The 16,443-nt window shown below is 36.6% G+C and overlaps 1 protein-coding gene across 1 annotated transcript in view; it reads right to left on the bottom strand.

The window, feature by feature from the left end:
* The window catches only part of ARSB (arylsulfatase B), a 65,124-nt gene that overhangs the window by 19,204 nt on the left and 29,477 nt on the right, over positions 1 to 16,443 (bottom strand). Inside the window, exons 5-6 of the mRNA XM_048055797.2 lie at positions 13,330 to 13,573; positions 4,727 to 4,797 (exon numbers count right to left, since the gene is read on the bottom strand). Coding sequence (XP_047911754.2) covers positions 4,727 to 4,797; positions 13,330 to 13,573 — 315 coding nt within the window. The remainder of the gene's footprint in view (positions 1 to 4,726; positions 4,798 to 13,329; positions 13,574 to 16,443) is intronic.

Genomic DNA, 16,443 nt, shown 5'->3' with positions numbered 1-16,443 from the left:
GGAGGGTTGGCTCTCCCTCTGCCTCTCCACTTCCAACAGCACAGCCATCCTCACCCCCGCCTTGCTCTGGCATCCATCAGGACCTTGAATGAGCCAGTTCAACCCAACTGACAGAAGAAAACCATCTGTTCCCCACCCCAGGTTAGCAAGTTAAATCAGTCTGTGGAGGCACCTGACAAGTACCAGAAGAGATACAAATCAAGCATCAGGATCATGTGGCTGGGAAAGGGGAAGGGAGAAAGTTAAGTATTTCCCCAACAGAAACTTGCTGAATCACTTCATCTGGTATTGTGAAACAGAAACCTCAGAGTTTAATTTCAGCGCTACCAACAGAATCAGTCTCACTTGTCCCTGGAAATTCCTTCTTGCCCCTTCCTTTGTGCCAAAGTGAGCATTTGATTAAATATCCAAGAAAAAAAGAAAAATGGTTAGTAAAATCTGTATCAGTGTCGTGATTTGGTTCATACATAATATGGCTATATGAGTGTTTTTTGTCATCCAAGAGAGAGAGGAGGACTAATAGGCAGCCGTGGGAGGCAGGATTTCCTCTTTGGTAGGCAGCATCAAGCTACGCTAGCTTAAGCTCCATGAAACTACTGCCTCTGGCTGAGGTTCCACCGTGGCCTGAGCTGACCTACTGGCCATGTCCTGTGGCCACTGCCTCCGTCTGCCACCAACCACACGCTCCTATCTGCTCCTAGTCATACAGCTACAGGAGAAGTTGATTCAGCTGACTGGTTTGGTACAAATCTTTCCTCCTCTTCCACCCCACCCATGCCCCAAGACAGCTTGAAGGCTGATCTGGCAGAAGACTCATCTTGTTGCCACGTGATTTCCAGATTCAGCACAAGGGAAGCAGAAAAGGATGGAAGAAAAAGAGAGACAGGCTGTCCATTTTGGCAATGACTCACCACCACACTGGCCTCACTACAAAGACCGCAACACCCTCATACCCTACCCTACCAGTACTAGTTTTTGGAGATTCTACCCCAGTTTTTCACTCCACCTCCTGTTAAAACACCAGTTTTTAAGGTCCACATTGTAAAACAGATCAGTTCAGAGAGAAAAGATTGTTTTTAACCCTGATCATTCCACTGGGCTGCCACAGGTCAGATGTAGCCTGAAGGCAAAGTCTGCAGTCAGGAACAGAAACTCTTTTTAACACTGAGGATGACAAATTAGAAATTACAGTCTAAAACACTGCAATATGTTTTAGACCACTCCAGAGGTTTATATTTGAATGAAGAAAGTCTGCCCTCGGAGACAGAAGGTGATTACTTGAAAGAAACAGTAAAATAAGACCTGTCAGCATTGTTTTGTAAAATGGAACTGCAGACAAACTAGATTACAGTATTTTGTCTCTTGTGTTGTTTAATATGAACAACAGGAGTGAAGTACAGTACTATGATACAAGACTAATTTAGGGCTATTGTATTTACTACCAGACACAAGCTCCTGAGAAAAGACAGGAAGATACTGATCAGCAGATTCATCAGAGCTGCTACAGCAACCATGGCTGATGGCAAGATGTTCGGTACATTCACCCAGCCTAAGAATTTGAGAAGCTGTATGATACTACTCCATGAGTAGTCAAGGTTAGTCTAACAGACCACAGCAGCAAAGATTTAGTTAGCTCTATAATTAAGATAGTATTCCCAACCTTAAATTAAATATTCTGTTAAATACCTTGTTGTAACACTTGAGTTAACAGTAAATTAATTGTCTTCTGCACAAATTCTTCCCTGAAAAAAATGCTTATTTTGGCATTAAAAATCTGAACAGAACAAAATTCAGTTTTCCTATTTCAGTCAAAAAATCTATGAATTACATGAGACATCCCATGACTCGTGCTAGTAAAATATATATACTATCAGCTTATTTGGAGATGAAGATAGATGAATCCATTACATAATACATACTGAGAGAATGCATACATTATATGCAAAAGCAGTCAAGGATTCAGGAGCACTGAACAAGCAATGAGCACAATAGAACAATAACTTAGTTCCCTACGTGTGCATAACTACAGCAATAATCAGAACTCTCTTGATTATCCCCAACCTCCTGACATTTTTTTGGTTGTTTATTAGTAACTTGAGATTTAACTTCCTCTTCCACAGTACTCTGCAGGTCCAAAGGTTTAGCTAGACTATATCTTCTAGTCATTATTTTACTTTCTACTTCAATTTCTACAAAAAAAATAAAATAAAATATTAGCATGATGTAAATACTTCATCTGATGCAAGAACCAGAAGGATGATTTAGGTGAAATGATATTTTAAGTGGACTTGAACAAGGGCAAGGTGGGCACAAAGAAGGCCAAAGACTACTGTCATAATACTCAGCATAGGAAGTGAGAAAGAACCAAGCAAAACAAACCTGGATACATGTTAGCACTGTAGGCAAAAGAATATTTTGATCTCAAAAAAAGTTAGGGCAAGGAAATAAAGAACAGTCAAGGAAAGAGCAACACTTAAGAATGACATACGTTTTATCACCTTGGTGTTAAGAAGACTATGTATGTGCAATTAATTTTAAAATGATTTTTAAAAACATGCAGAGAGCCATATTGCCAAAAGTATGAAAGACCTGTGTATATTGACCTTTGAGTCTCCCTCATCTATCCATAATGGAGATGCTAATATCATTACTCTGGATCTTGACTCTCAACTAGTTAACCAATTTGTACAAATAAAACCCAGACATTTTAAGAAGAAATAGGCTGAGTTACATACATATAGTTATTCCTAACAACTCAGATTTCAACATAGTTATTTTAATCGTTGTATGACAAAGCATAATTTCACTATCCTAGTCAAAATCAGAATCATGAACACCATGATTCACCCTACAAAGCACAAAACTATTCCTAATTCCAGTTCAGAAATTGAGCACATTGTAACAATTCAAGTACAAGAAAAGATGAATTATTTTCCCCCAGCACTGGACTATAAATTGATGTTCTGTTACAATACAAACTGTATGTTAGTAAAAAGAATGGTGATGTGAAAAAGTTTTATATATGTTTTGTCATGTATAACAGGGATGTATTTTGTCAAATGTATCAGTAATACAATTATCTACATTCATATTTTTTAAGAATGGTATTATGAAATCAAAATTAGGAAAAATGTAATGTATACTAATTTAGAGGTCATCTCTGCCTGTTCTTGTCCAAAAGTGCTATTAAGGGAGAAGGTGAAACAGGTGGCACAAAGTATCTTGCCAAAGTTAAAGACCTTCTCTGAGAAGAGAAAGGAAAACCATATACGGTGCATAAGGACTTGCAGGTAAAGATTTAGATTTTTGGTTTTCATTACTATAGTTTCAAAGGTATATAAAAATACTAGGAGTTTACAGGTACATATACCTCCATTCATGATGGTTAAAAGTCACATCTCCTCCAGAATAAAGTTTCCCTTACTACACCTTCTGCCCACCTGCCCCGTTCCCTGCCCAAATCCCACACAACACACATGCACACATATAGCAAGGACACGCTAGATGTAGTGTACAGTAAAGAATCATCATGGTGTGGCTTCACGTAAACAATGTATGGATGTATTTCCTGAGCTTAGGCTCCTGAAAACTTCCTCTTCTCATCCCCCCTCTGTTTAAACCAGGAAGTTGGCTATTCAAATTCCTCAGCTGTGCTCAATAATAGCAGCTCCCACATGGAAAAGATGGTCTCTGAAGTATGCTTCAGAATACCACATCAGGGCATAACATTGTACAGGAATGCTACAACTCATTGAGGATTCTTTGAAGGGAAATTGTTGTAGCTACGCCTTAATTCCATCAGTATATAGGAATTATCTGCAGGCAGTGTTGCCAACATTAGATGAGCACAATGTTTCTCCTTCTCAGAAAAACATCATAGAACCAGATGTGCATTGCAGAAGGACACCTTACCACTTTCCTTCCTGTTACCACAGCACAACTTGTATCTGTCGTGCAAGTAACAGATCACTGTCCGTACTCTACCACTGATTCCTATGCCTGGATTTACTTCTTTATTTAATGAAATACAGAAATGCTATAAAAACACTAGAAAGGATCTGTTCCAATGTTGTGCATGAAAAAATCTTTGCTTGAAAAGTTTGTAGTCCTTAGCAAACTAGTAATGTTGAATCATAAAACAGACGGTTTTTAAAGAGCTATGGAATTGGCAAAGTTAAGCTCTAATTCATGTGATTACAGCACTAAAGATCCAACTTGTATGATTATGGAACAAAAGCAGTCACAAAGCTTGGAACTTCTAATATTCTCACAAACTCAGGTTTTCCATTTGCAAGGTCAATAATACAATCATATTGAATAAACATGTCAAGATATGCCAGGCTGAGCAGCTCATTGGGAGCTACCTGCCAGCCTGGAACAGCGAAGACAGGATTTGGTGGTTTGTTTTGGCTGTGTGCCTCCCTGCACACCTCAGGCAAATGGCTGCTCCTCAACAATTCTATGTCCCAAAGTACTTTACTCATTACTCAGCAGTGCTTCAGAGCTCTGCAGAATGGGAAGTGAGCATCGGTCCTAATTCAGTAAGGATTTAGGGTACCTGGGGTGTGAAGTTTCAGTATTTTAGAGCTAAACTCTTTACCTAAAAGTAGAAGGCAACCTACTTTATTTTGTTTCACCTAGAAGGAAATAATTTACTTAAGAAAAACAAGGAGAATTAGGAAGATAAACTGTACATTTAACAAGTCTTTATCAGTAGCATACTCACATGGGTAATCATCCACAAACATGGGGTCAATGTTATGAAGCAGTTCCACTCTGGGGGAAGGTCTTCCTTCACTAGGAGAAATTTCAAAAGGAAACATTAATTTCCTTCTACAGATTGTTAGGATTCTGCAAGTGGTTTTTTGTTATTGCTGTTGTTGTTGTTGTTGTTTTCTGTTTGTTTGTTTGACATCCTAATATAGAATTCATATCCATAAACTAATTGCTGACAATTTTAACCTGAATGTTATTTTCCAGCCCAGTAGCAACAGCTTTTGCCCCTACCTGTTTTCCCTGACTTTGCTGCTGGGATTTCCTTTACTTTGCTTACTGGGATTATTCACAATTTTACAGAGCACAGAGCTGGTCTTACCAAAATGGAAAAAAAAAAAAAAAAAAAGTTTCATCATTACTAACTTTAAAAATCAAATTTAACAGTGTTAAATTGGCATCTTAGACTTGTCCTGCTCTCTGCATACCTAAACAAGAATCGTCACTCTAGAGTGCTGAAAGCATTTTGGCTGGCTGCCTCAAAAAACATTACGGGAATTGGCTACCCCTCAAAAAAAGAGAAAAAAAAAAAGCTCTTTCTTTTGCAGTGATGTCACAAAGATTATTCAAATACCTTGAACCACCTTCTTAAAAAAAAATCTTTTGTCTTTCTATTGAATACACAGAGGTGGTACAGAATCAGTCTCCTAACTTATCAATAAACTCTCTGAATTAAATATATCCCAGTATTAAAAGAAAGTCAGTAAAATAAATTCATTCCTTATAAATGGCAACATGTGCAAAAGAAAGAACATTGACTCCATCATGACAAAACCATATTGTATTATTTAACAGTTAATTTAAACATACAATTTCAGAAACTTCCAAATAATTTATATTGTTCTGTTTTTGTTAACGACCTTCATTGTAATACCCTAAAAAAGTCAGCCTAGGCCACTAAATCATTTAGCATTAAGAATAAAAAACAGCTAACATAAAACGTAATGGCTTCTAATAAAAGCCAAAAATGGCTGTTATTTTAGTGTACAATCTTTGTAGTTCTTCAGAATTAAACAATATTTACACATAATTTAGAAGTTTCAATGTTAACTGATTAAAATTAATATTGTTCTATTCTATTTCTAAAACCATTTCTGGATTTTATACATTTTCATTAAATATAAAATTAGTAAGAAGGATCAGATGAAAGATTAAAATTACTTAGATCATACAACCTTGCAATTAATACAAAGTACAATAATTAACCTATAGGTTAATTGCCGGTCACTCTCCTAACTAACCACTAGGAGTGGCCACACTCCAAACTATGGAGCGCCCAGTCTTAACAAAATCTAATAGACCTGTACTACTGCCTCTAGATGGTCCATTTACAGCTATGGTCAAACTTGCCTTTTCCCATGCGTTAATAGGTAACAATAACATGAACCAATTAGACACGTTAAAGTAGGATGTGAATTTAAAGTATGCAAGTGACTCTGTAGTGACTGCTTGGACAGATATTCTTATCTTTCTAATTTTTCCAGTATTCTATCAAAGGAAGTCAAACACTATGAACTATGCTAAGTAGTCTAGTATCTTCCACCAGTGTAATTTACAGAACAAAATAGTATCTTACTTCTATGTGCTTCTCCTATTTATACATCCAATATTCACACACTATGAGATTAGGCCTCAAAAAGTCATAACTGAGAATACTGACACTACTAGAGCCAACTATTATTACTATCATATCACTATAGGTAGTTTCCTTTTATGGCTTTTAATCTGTAGGTTGGATGCTGTACAGTAAATGTGGCTATGACTCTATTTGCATAGCAGGTAGAAAAAAAGATAAAAATTATACTTGAATTCATTTAAGTTTTTCCTGTTGCAGTGGTCATTTATATTGAATGCATTATTTTCTAGGATAGAATATTAATATTAGTAACTTGGTAATACCATTTACATATAGCCATGAGATATACTACTTGAGGCTTATGGTTTTACCACAATAAGCTCCGTAGTACTATTAACTGGTAATGAACTTCTTGTTCAGTTTTGGTGTTATTTCCGTAATTCTGTTGCACACAAAAATGGAGGTTTCTAATCACTACATATTATTCACAAAACAATAGCCAGAGAGAAGAAGGCAGCATTGCACATTAAAGAAAGTGTCTGGCTGATAGAAAAGGACATCAGGAAGGCAGAAAAAAGTCCTGAAGAAAACAAGTAGAGAATTCAACCTTGCAGCAGAGTTCCCTTTCTCTATGCCTAAACTCTGTCCTAGTTCCCATTTGCAGAACTCCACAGCTGACCTTAGTGTCCCCTGATGCCCTGCCAAGGATATTATGCATCAGGAATATATTCTAGCTGATGAAACTAGAATAAGAAAGTAGTAAGATTCTGTAGGATACCTTACCTTTCTATTTCAGCAGTTTTCAGTGTAACCATATCTAAAAATTATCTATTTTTAGAATATGTATTTTTAGGCTACAATATTGTTCCTCCCTCTAAGAATAAGGAAGTTTTTCTTTTGTCTGGGAATTATTCCACCATATTGACTGAATATCTATTTAAGCAGTTAAAAGGTACTGCTTTCCAAAAATTGCTCGATGTAAGAACATATTGATTGGAACATATTGGACTAAATTCAGAGATGGTAGTAGAAACAGCTAGTTTATGCTGAGAATGTCAGTCTATTTTCTGCTTTTTAAAAACATACAGAAAGATCTATTACTCTTTAGCGAACTTGCACAAACATTTACCTGTGGTCTTTCACTTTTATTGTTGTTAAATAGGCAGAAGGCTTCCTTGGGAAGGAAGACAAGGTTTTTCAGGGTAAATATGTTTACCTCCCACAGTGTCAGTCAGCACAAGCATTTGCAATACCTTGTATTTCTCTAGGTCGTATCTGTATACACTTTTCTAAAATAATTATATTTCAGATGTGCTGGCAATAATTACTCTAAGCTTTCACTTGCTCTTTTGTGAGCAGTAATGTACACCAAAACTAGAAATGATAATTTTTCCAAACAGGTATTTAGTTCCTCAAGTTAATATAGCCATTTAGTACATAAGAATTCAAGTTGATCTTACTTTATTTCATCCAACCAAATCTGATATGTCCAATATCACAAAAATATAAAAAATGTAACTTAGCAGGCAAGATGTCTAAGTAAAACTTGAAAGCTTTCACTTGCTAACAAGCTTTGGAGAAATATTATTTTTTTTAACTGCATTTTATCCTGAATCTCTCAGTGGCTACCATACTGCTTCATGTACTTTACCATAATCAGCACCATAGTTTTCCATTTTTTTGTTAATGCAAAACCAAACCCTTCTTTTGAGCATAGATTTAGTAGATATTCAGTGTTGAAAAACAAAATATATCAAAACAATGTATCAACCAAGGCAAATTTCTACATAAGAAAAATTATTTTGCCTCATATCTCTATTTCAATAAAGTAGCAAGCATCTGGAAAACAGATGTTTCTTAGAAATGCAAATGCCTTTTGAGATACTTGCTTGGAAACATGCAGTGCAGTTTAGATTCCTTGATTAGTTGCATTTTAGTATTGTTTTTCATTAATCATTCTTGATATTCTCAGTTACTATTTTCTGTAAAGTAGATTAGTGATATTACTACCAAATTTTAGATATCATTTCTAATACTTACATGGTTTTAGAGGTTCCAGATATATTGTGGTGTTATGGGTGATAATTTAAGATACTAGGTAAGTGGAATGTACTGTGATCTATGTAGGATGTTTATATTTAAGATTTAAGTTTTAGAGTGGAGAATTAAAATAAAAGTATATTGCCCATGCTGTAGCACTCTACTCTGTAGTGGGTGGGAATGGGAGGGCATCAGGAGCTGAATGTAAAGAAAGCTGAGAACCATGGTGGCAAGCTGAAGTGGTACGAGGAATCCCAGGTGGTTGCCCTCTGTGAATTTTGGAATGGTCTGATGGATGTCCAAAAATGTGTGGTTACAGTGATATTATACTAAGTCATTTTCAAAAAGAAGCTGGGAACATTAAAAGGAATTGAAATTTAATTTCAAAGGCACTTGGAGGAAGACCAAGTCTAGGAACTACTGGTTCAAAATTATGTTTGAACAGTTTGTATGGAAGAGCTTTTTTGATGTCCTAGTTTCTTTTACTCTAAAGAATTGCAACAGAAAGGCCAAGATTGGTACGAATAGAAAAAGACTGGGAATATCTGAATATGACAACAGCAGGAAACACACAGTACAGGCTCTCAGAATGGCCTGTATTAATGACACCCAGATTAGCAGGTCATCAAGATCCCAACTTGTAGGCCACTTTCCCAGGACATGGATATCTGGAGATAAAGAACAGTGATGCCTTCTGATGACTCACAGGGGTGGGACAGGACTAACAGCACCAATAAGGGGACAAAAAGGCATAACCAAAACCTGTGCGTGGTCACCAAACAAAGAACACAAATGTGAGAAGAACTTCATTGCTTGTGTTCTTTGACCTCTGCACCACTGCAACAGACCCTGGGCACAAGCATTCTGGGGCCCAGCTGCGAGACAGATGGCTTAAGAACCCCTGTCTTGGTGCCTGGCCACTGGGCCAACTTCTTAGACACACACCTTTTGGTGACTGTGTGTCAGACCATGACGGGGTGAGTGAAACCTGTTCTGTTTCAGTTTCTGTTTAAGTAAAACCACATTCTACTTCTATTAGGTCTCCCAGTACCTACAGGGCCTTCCAGTACCTAAAGAAGGCCTACCGGAAAGCTGGAGAGGGACTCTTGTTCAGGGAGTGGAGTGATAGGACAAAGAGAGATGGCTTTAAACTAAAAGAGGGTAGATTTAGACTAGACATAAGGAAGAAATTCTTTATTCAGAGGGTTGTGAGGCACTGGCACAGGTTGCCCAGAGAAGCTGTGGGTGCCCCATGCCTGGAAGTGTTTGTTCAAGGCCAGCTTGGATGGGGCTTTGAGCAACCTGGTCCTTGCCAGAGAGGCGTCCCTGCCTGTGGCAAGGGTGTGGAATTAGATGGTCTTTAGAGATCCTTCCAACCGCAAAACATTCCATGGTTCTATGACCGCAGTGATACAGTCTTGCTACATTACTAGGTCAGCAGATTGAATTGGAAGGAGCAGACAAGCTTTGAGTTCAAAGGCCCTGTCAAAGAGCTTCTAAATAGCATACAGATTTTAACCCAAGAGAAGTTCAAACAAAGAGAACAAGAATATTGTATTTTTGCAGTTCCAAGCATTGTGTGAAAGAAACTATACGTAGGTAAAAAGCAATGTAGAAGAGGAGATTTTCTTGCCTACAAGAACCATATTCTTCTGAACTTATGGTTTTCATGCTATTTGCTCCTAACCGTTAACTTTCTTCTGGTTCTTCAAACAAAATTAATCAGAGGAGGTACAAAATGAGCAGTTGTAGATATATACGGCTTTCGGCACTTCTATTTACCTCAAGAACTTAATATTAATCAATGTCATGTTAATACAATCCCTAATTTGGACTACTAATCGCTTTAAAATCATTATAAAAAGTTTATTTTGTGTTAGGATTTTGGAATTCATATTTAATATCTACATTTTTATGTTATGATCTATATAAACATGCCACGTATTCTTATATGTTTATTTTCAGAAATATGTTTACTTATATGAATATCATGTTAAGAACAGGTCCTTTGAAAAATGATCACTGAATTATTAACAAAGACCATATTCTGGAATGGATCCATTACTTTTGTGTCTTCTGAGAATATTTGCATTGTTCCATATATCCTTTTGAAAGGATGCTAAATAAATCTTCCCAATTTATAATCTTTTCCCCCTTGATTACACACTTATCAAACAGTAGATTTAGGATTAAAGATTATATTTAAAAAAAAAAAAAAAGGCAGCTATTTGTAAAATACTGGGCAGGAAAAAAAAAAACAGAAAACATGTAAGGTGGTGATACACTATTAATTTCCATTTTTCAAATGAGCTAGAATCTTAGCAAATTATAATTTCACTCATTATGAGCTACCTGGTCCTAGAGTAGCAACATATTTGAACTTTCCATCAGATGTCACCAAAAGGGCATTGTTCCTTTGTTGTTTGCTATCCAATATTCAAGTGACCTTTTGAGTTATGATCATGAAATTTAGTACACTCATTTCTCCTGATTACGTGGGAAAATCATGTGAAACTTGACATTTATGGTGCAGGTCAGACAAACAGCAGCCTAACAATTCACAAAAACTGACTTTCCACTTTGGACAGAGGCACCCCAGTTGGCACAACTACAAACATCTGAGGTCACCTATTTTCTGGCTAGTGCTAGTAAACGCTGCATTCAGATCCTACAAGAGATAAGATTCAAGTGACACAAGTGTGCAGGGGACATGCAGCTGTACCTGTTCTTCCCCACATATAGTTTTAATACTGAAGTAAACAGACCTAAGAAGATTAGTCCATAACAAAGAATGCCTGTGTAAAAGTGAATCCAAAGTAGGTGGAAATTCTGCTGGCAACTGGAAGAAAAGTTAGTCTGCAATTTAGCAGTACCCCACAATCTTGCTGATGCTATTTTCCCACGGTAGTGTCAGCATGTAAAACATCTTGCTATCTCTGGCTGGACAGAAGACTCCATTTCTTCCTGGCAGCTAATGGCCCCGGCCTCATTTATACACATCCTTATCTTCTTCCACTTGGAAGAGAGCCATACAGTATACCTGGGCACAAGACCACAAGATCTCTGCAAACTCCAGCTAGGACAGAAAGCTACCACATAGCTCCTCATGAACAGAAAGCACTAAGGAATAAATCAAGCAAGGCATTTTCAAAACAAGTAATCATACTAAACGTACAAACAATTTAAAAAAAATTTTTTTCAACTGATGTAATTCATGGTCTATAATGCTAAAATATTTGAAATCTGCGTTAGTTTATCTTAATTAACTATGTAGACAATTGCAGTGGTTTCAGCAACTGCTACATAAATAACAAGATTTGTGCTGCAAGCTGGAGTGGGAAGCCTGAGAAAGGGACAAAAGGCTATATAACACATAATATACAAAGAAGTAAGTACCCTTACAAGGAATGATCCATAATACTGGCTGACTGCTATAAAAACAGAACAAAGACTATCAAAGGAAGCAAAACACTAAATCACAGATGAACAACATTTACAAAATAGAATTGCTAGTTCTTTTGTTCTGCTTAGCAGTATTAAATTTTCCATGTTAAATAATTCTCATGTAATTTAAAACTATATTCAAGGACCAAATAAAATACAAAAACTTCTAAGAACATAGACAATCAAATTTAGTCCCATCAATTAACAAAATACATGTAGCACAGAAAAGGAAGAAGCAAAGGAATTTAAACCAACGTGACCAGACAACTTTTGCAAAACCAAGCTTGGCCACAGAAGTTTAAAATTCTGCAGAAACTCAGGTTTTAAGGGCTTTATAATCCATTTTAGTAGAATAAAAGAACATTAAAATAAAAGAACAGCTTTGAAAGATGAAGGACTGATTGAATATAAGTTTTGACTGAAAATAGCACAAAGGGGCAAAATCAGAGTTCCTTTTGATAGTTTGTTCCAGTGAAAAATCACCTTTACCAGTTAATGCCTATTTCATTTATTCTTTTACATTCAATTTACTCTGGTGAGCCTAGTGCACCAGTAATAAGCACATATTCAGAGGTGCCCAGAGCCCCAAGTCCAATATCTAACATTTGTGATACCATTTTTATTATGTTTCTCCAGAGGAAAAATGTATGGGATTTAACTCATTTTTCCTTTAATGCACAGAAGACTCTCCATTATCTGAACTAATGGGGTCTGGGATATCCCATTTAATACAGACAGCACGATAAGTATACAGAGTCAGACTGAGCCCAGTAAAATTCATTAGGTATTCATGATCTCAGTGCCAATCCAGCTAGAGCTAAGCTGCCTTCTTTACAGCCATCTAAGCATTTCTGCATTGCACTTGCTTTAATCAGGCACAACATCACAAACCCAGGAACCAAGCCGGGTCTACCACTGCACCCAGCCTCAAAGGCTTTCTGAGGCACTGGACACCATGCTAAGGACCCATCCAAATGCTCATACTTCAGGCCAGCCTGGTGGATTCTACACTGATGTAAAAAATCTTGCTGAATCAAAGTGGAATCCATATTCAATTAGTTTAATGAATGCATAGATTTCCCACACGTACAATTCCAGAAGCATACTGCAGAGATGGCCAATTTGGCTCTGTAGAAAGGAGGGCTGGATCCATATAATTTACTAGCATACACTCCGCACAGCGCAAAATCAGTTAGCATACTTCTGAATGTTAGAGGATTCTTGACAAAGTATACTATGTTTATGCAATGTTGCATACACATTTATAAATTCAACACACACAAGCTAAAACATTATGGAGGCTTTGTATCTGGGACAAGGATTAATTTGCAATCTTGATAATTCTTTCATGGACAGCAAAGTTAACAGCACATTTATCTTCCCCTCTTTAGGGAAGCAAACGTAATATTTTCCCTCCAATTCCAGCTCTGTTCTCTGGCCTGAATAAATTCTTCTCATACCAGAATTCTGACTCAGTGATTTGACATGCAAGTTACCTGATAGTTTTCCAAACATCAAAGCCATCCAAAGGCTTAGTGCCATTGGTATGTCCTCCAGCAAGGTGCACCAGTGTCGGCAGCCAGTCAGAGATATGTATTAGTTCATGACTTTCTACACCTTTTTGTTTCAGTAAAGGACTTGCAACAAAGCCTACTCCTCTCACTCCTCCTTCCCAGAGGGTCCATTTTCTTCCTCTGAGTGGCCAGTTATTTCCACCTGCCATAGTCTGTCCTCCATTATCTGAAAAACAAGTAATTGTAAGGAATCAGTGGTAAGAAAGACACAGAACAATCCTCCCTACAACATTTATTCACCCATGTGAAAAAAATATTTTCACAATGTAGACGTGACATGCAAGTACTTGCATAGAGCTGTTAGGTGTTAATACAATGTACTACATATTCAGAATGTGTTAAAAACTAAGTTAATTCTTGCAAGAGTCTTACAAATTACCTCAATGAAAAGTTATTACTGGGCAAAAATGCTACCATACTACAAAGCAATGATTTAGAAAGGTATTGTTAACAACTACCATTGACCATTAGACATCCAAAGCTTCCAGAGCTATGGACTTAAAAAAAATAATAATTCCAACTACTTTCAAGACTATAGGAAGAGTTGCTATCATCATCAGTATTCAGACTACACTATTGTTCTGTTTTCTGAAGCAGTTATACTTTAAATGGAAAACTGTTATGCCAGTATCAGGACAATAAATGTACTCATAGTTTAGAACTAATTTTCTCTTTTTTTTTTTGTTTTATGTCACACAAAACAGATGATTTCACAGGCAAAGGGAGAAAACTTGAGTTCAGAGTACTTGAAATAGTTGAAACAATTTGGAAATGAGCCTACTGTGTTTGGTGAGAACAAAATGCAAGATGGTTATAGAAAAAGTTGAACTTTGACTACAGTAACTCAGAAATATCTACATGAATTAGAGAGAGTTCATGTAACCTTTTAAACTCTTTCCTGACCAATCTTCTACACTTAGAAAAACATCCAGATTCCTAAAATTGACAGGATTCATGACACTTTTAAGTTACTTTTACTACTATTGTATTGTATAGCTGTTCTTGTTCATACCTGCTTTAATGATTTCAGAAGAGTAATTGATAGCAATCCTTGTAAGCATGATTTTTCTGTATTTTAGTAAGTTTAAAATTACTTTCCATAGTAGTCATTGAACTGACACTCAGTAAAATCTGTCAAGTTTCTATTTTAAGCACTTTCTGACTAAAAAGCTGTAATTTAAGGTAAGAAACAGGAAGTTCATGTCCAACAGATTACAGAAGAACTTTACTGTAACTGCAACACGGCCAAATAATCTCCCTTCTGTTTTATTAATTAAGCATCAGTGTAAACCCCTACTGTGAACATCCTTCTACTGAGAAACTCTTTTTGTTCTACTAATGAATAATGTAGTGGAAGATTTTCAAAGGTGGAAGCCTAAACTAAATGAAACACGTGAGGAAAAAATTGCATGATCTGGAAAGTGCAGTGCTCTGTGGCCCAATTATCTTCCAGCAGGGCTGCTTGCACTCTTGGGTTAAAAAATAAATAAATCAAGAGTTTTACTGTTTACAGTATGAAATACATGCAACCCAATACTAGCTACCAATAATTCTCCCACAAAGATGAGATCTGAGAATTTAAACAGTTGTCAGAGATAAAGAAGACATCAGTTCAACAGTTCCTTTTACTCTTAGTGTAAACAGGAATTCCTGTTGGGAATACTCAGGGAACAGAGCTTTCAGTAGCTCTTAACCTTTGGTGGTATTACTGTAAAAGGTATCAGTAGCTACACAATTTTAGAACTTAGGACATACTGTGGAATCAAATCTTAAGTATGTTAAGTATTTTCTTTGTATGACAGGGTACTTACTTTCTCTAGCTGTTTAATGCTAGTATACAGGATTATAGAAACTGGCATATCAACAACAAAGTAGCAAGGAAATTATAGAAGTAGAATGTCTTACTGAAGAATGGAGAGAGAAAAGTGTACCTTTTCTGGTTTACAGTCAAATCTTTATTGTACTTTTTTTTTTTCCTGAGACATTACTATCTGTAGTTCAGACATTCAGATTATGCCAGTTTCATTATGCAATAAAATTCCTGAGACAAGGATTCTGTCTAACATATATCCACAAGTAAAGACTTATATGCAATGTCAGATGTAGTACAATAAGATTGAAAAAAAAAAGGGGGGGGGACGGACAACAATATTTTCTTGTTTTGATAGCTTACCTGATATGTAAATGGAAAAACAACAACAACATGTGAAACAAGATTCACCCCACTTGTTTTCAGATTTCTAACTTACTACTTCCCTCTCCCTAAGGAATTCATATTCAAGAATTATCTTCTGCTTCTACCTACTTATCAAGAAAGTTTTGAAGGAAGGAAAAGGATGGTTTCTGTTTTGATTCTTGAAGTTTCCTTTCTAGTTAAGCAGAACAGAGTTGATGTGTCACTTACAGTTTATACATAAATAATATCATTTTTCAAAGTTAGATATATCTATTTCTGTATGGTTTGAAATACTATCTAGGACTTCAAATATCAACAATACATTAAAGAGTAGAAAGTTTCATCATACTAAAAGATCATAGTCAAGTCTGTATTGATGAAATACTAAGCCAAATAGTAGATAATAAAAGCAGGGGAAGGGAATAAAAAAGAAGCCACTGACTTCATGAGATGTAGATTTTGGAGAAAGAAAGGCATGAAAAAACACTACAGGACTGTAACTGGAGTTCTAGGTGGTCTTACCTACTAGGGTATGTCTAGACAGCAGGACACAAAATGGATGGGTATCATGTAACCACATAGAATCATTAAGGTTGGAAAAGACCATCTGATCCAACCAGCCCCCTACTACTAATGTCACCCACTAAACCATGTCCCTAAGCATCACGTCCAACCTTTCCTTAAACACCCCCAGGGACGGTGACGCTACAAGTTCCCTGGGCAACCTGTTCCAATGCCTGACTGCTCTTTCTGAGAAAAAATGTCTCCTCGTTTCTAGCCTAAACCTCCCCTGGTGCAACTTGAGGCGATTCCCTCTAGTCCTATCACTAGTTATCTGTGAGAAGAGGCCGACCCCCAGC

Source organism: Anser cygnoides, chromosome Z, assembly GCF_040182565.1.
Source record: "Anser cygnoides isolate HZ-2024a breed goose chromosome Z, Taihu_goose_T2T_genome, whole genome shotgun sequence".
Lineage (NCBI taxonomy): Eukaryota > Metazoa > Chordata > Aves > Anseriformes > Anatidae > Anser > Anser cygnoides.
This window is presented reverse-complemented; position numbering and strand designations above follow the sequence as displayed.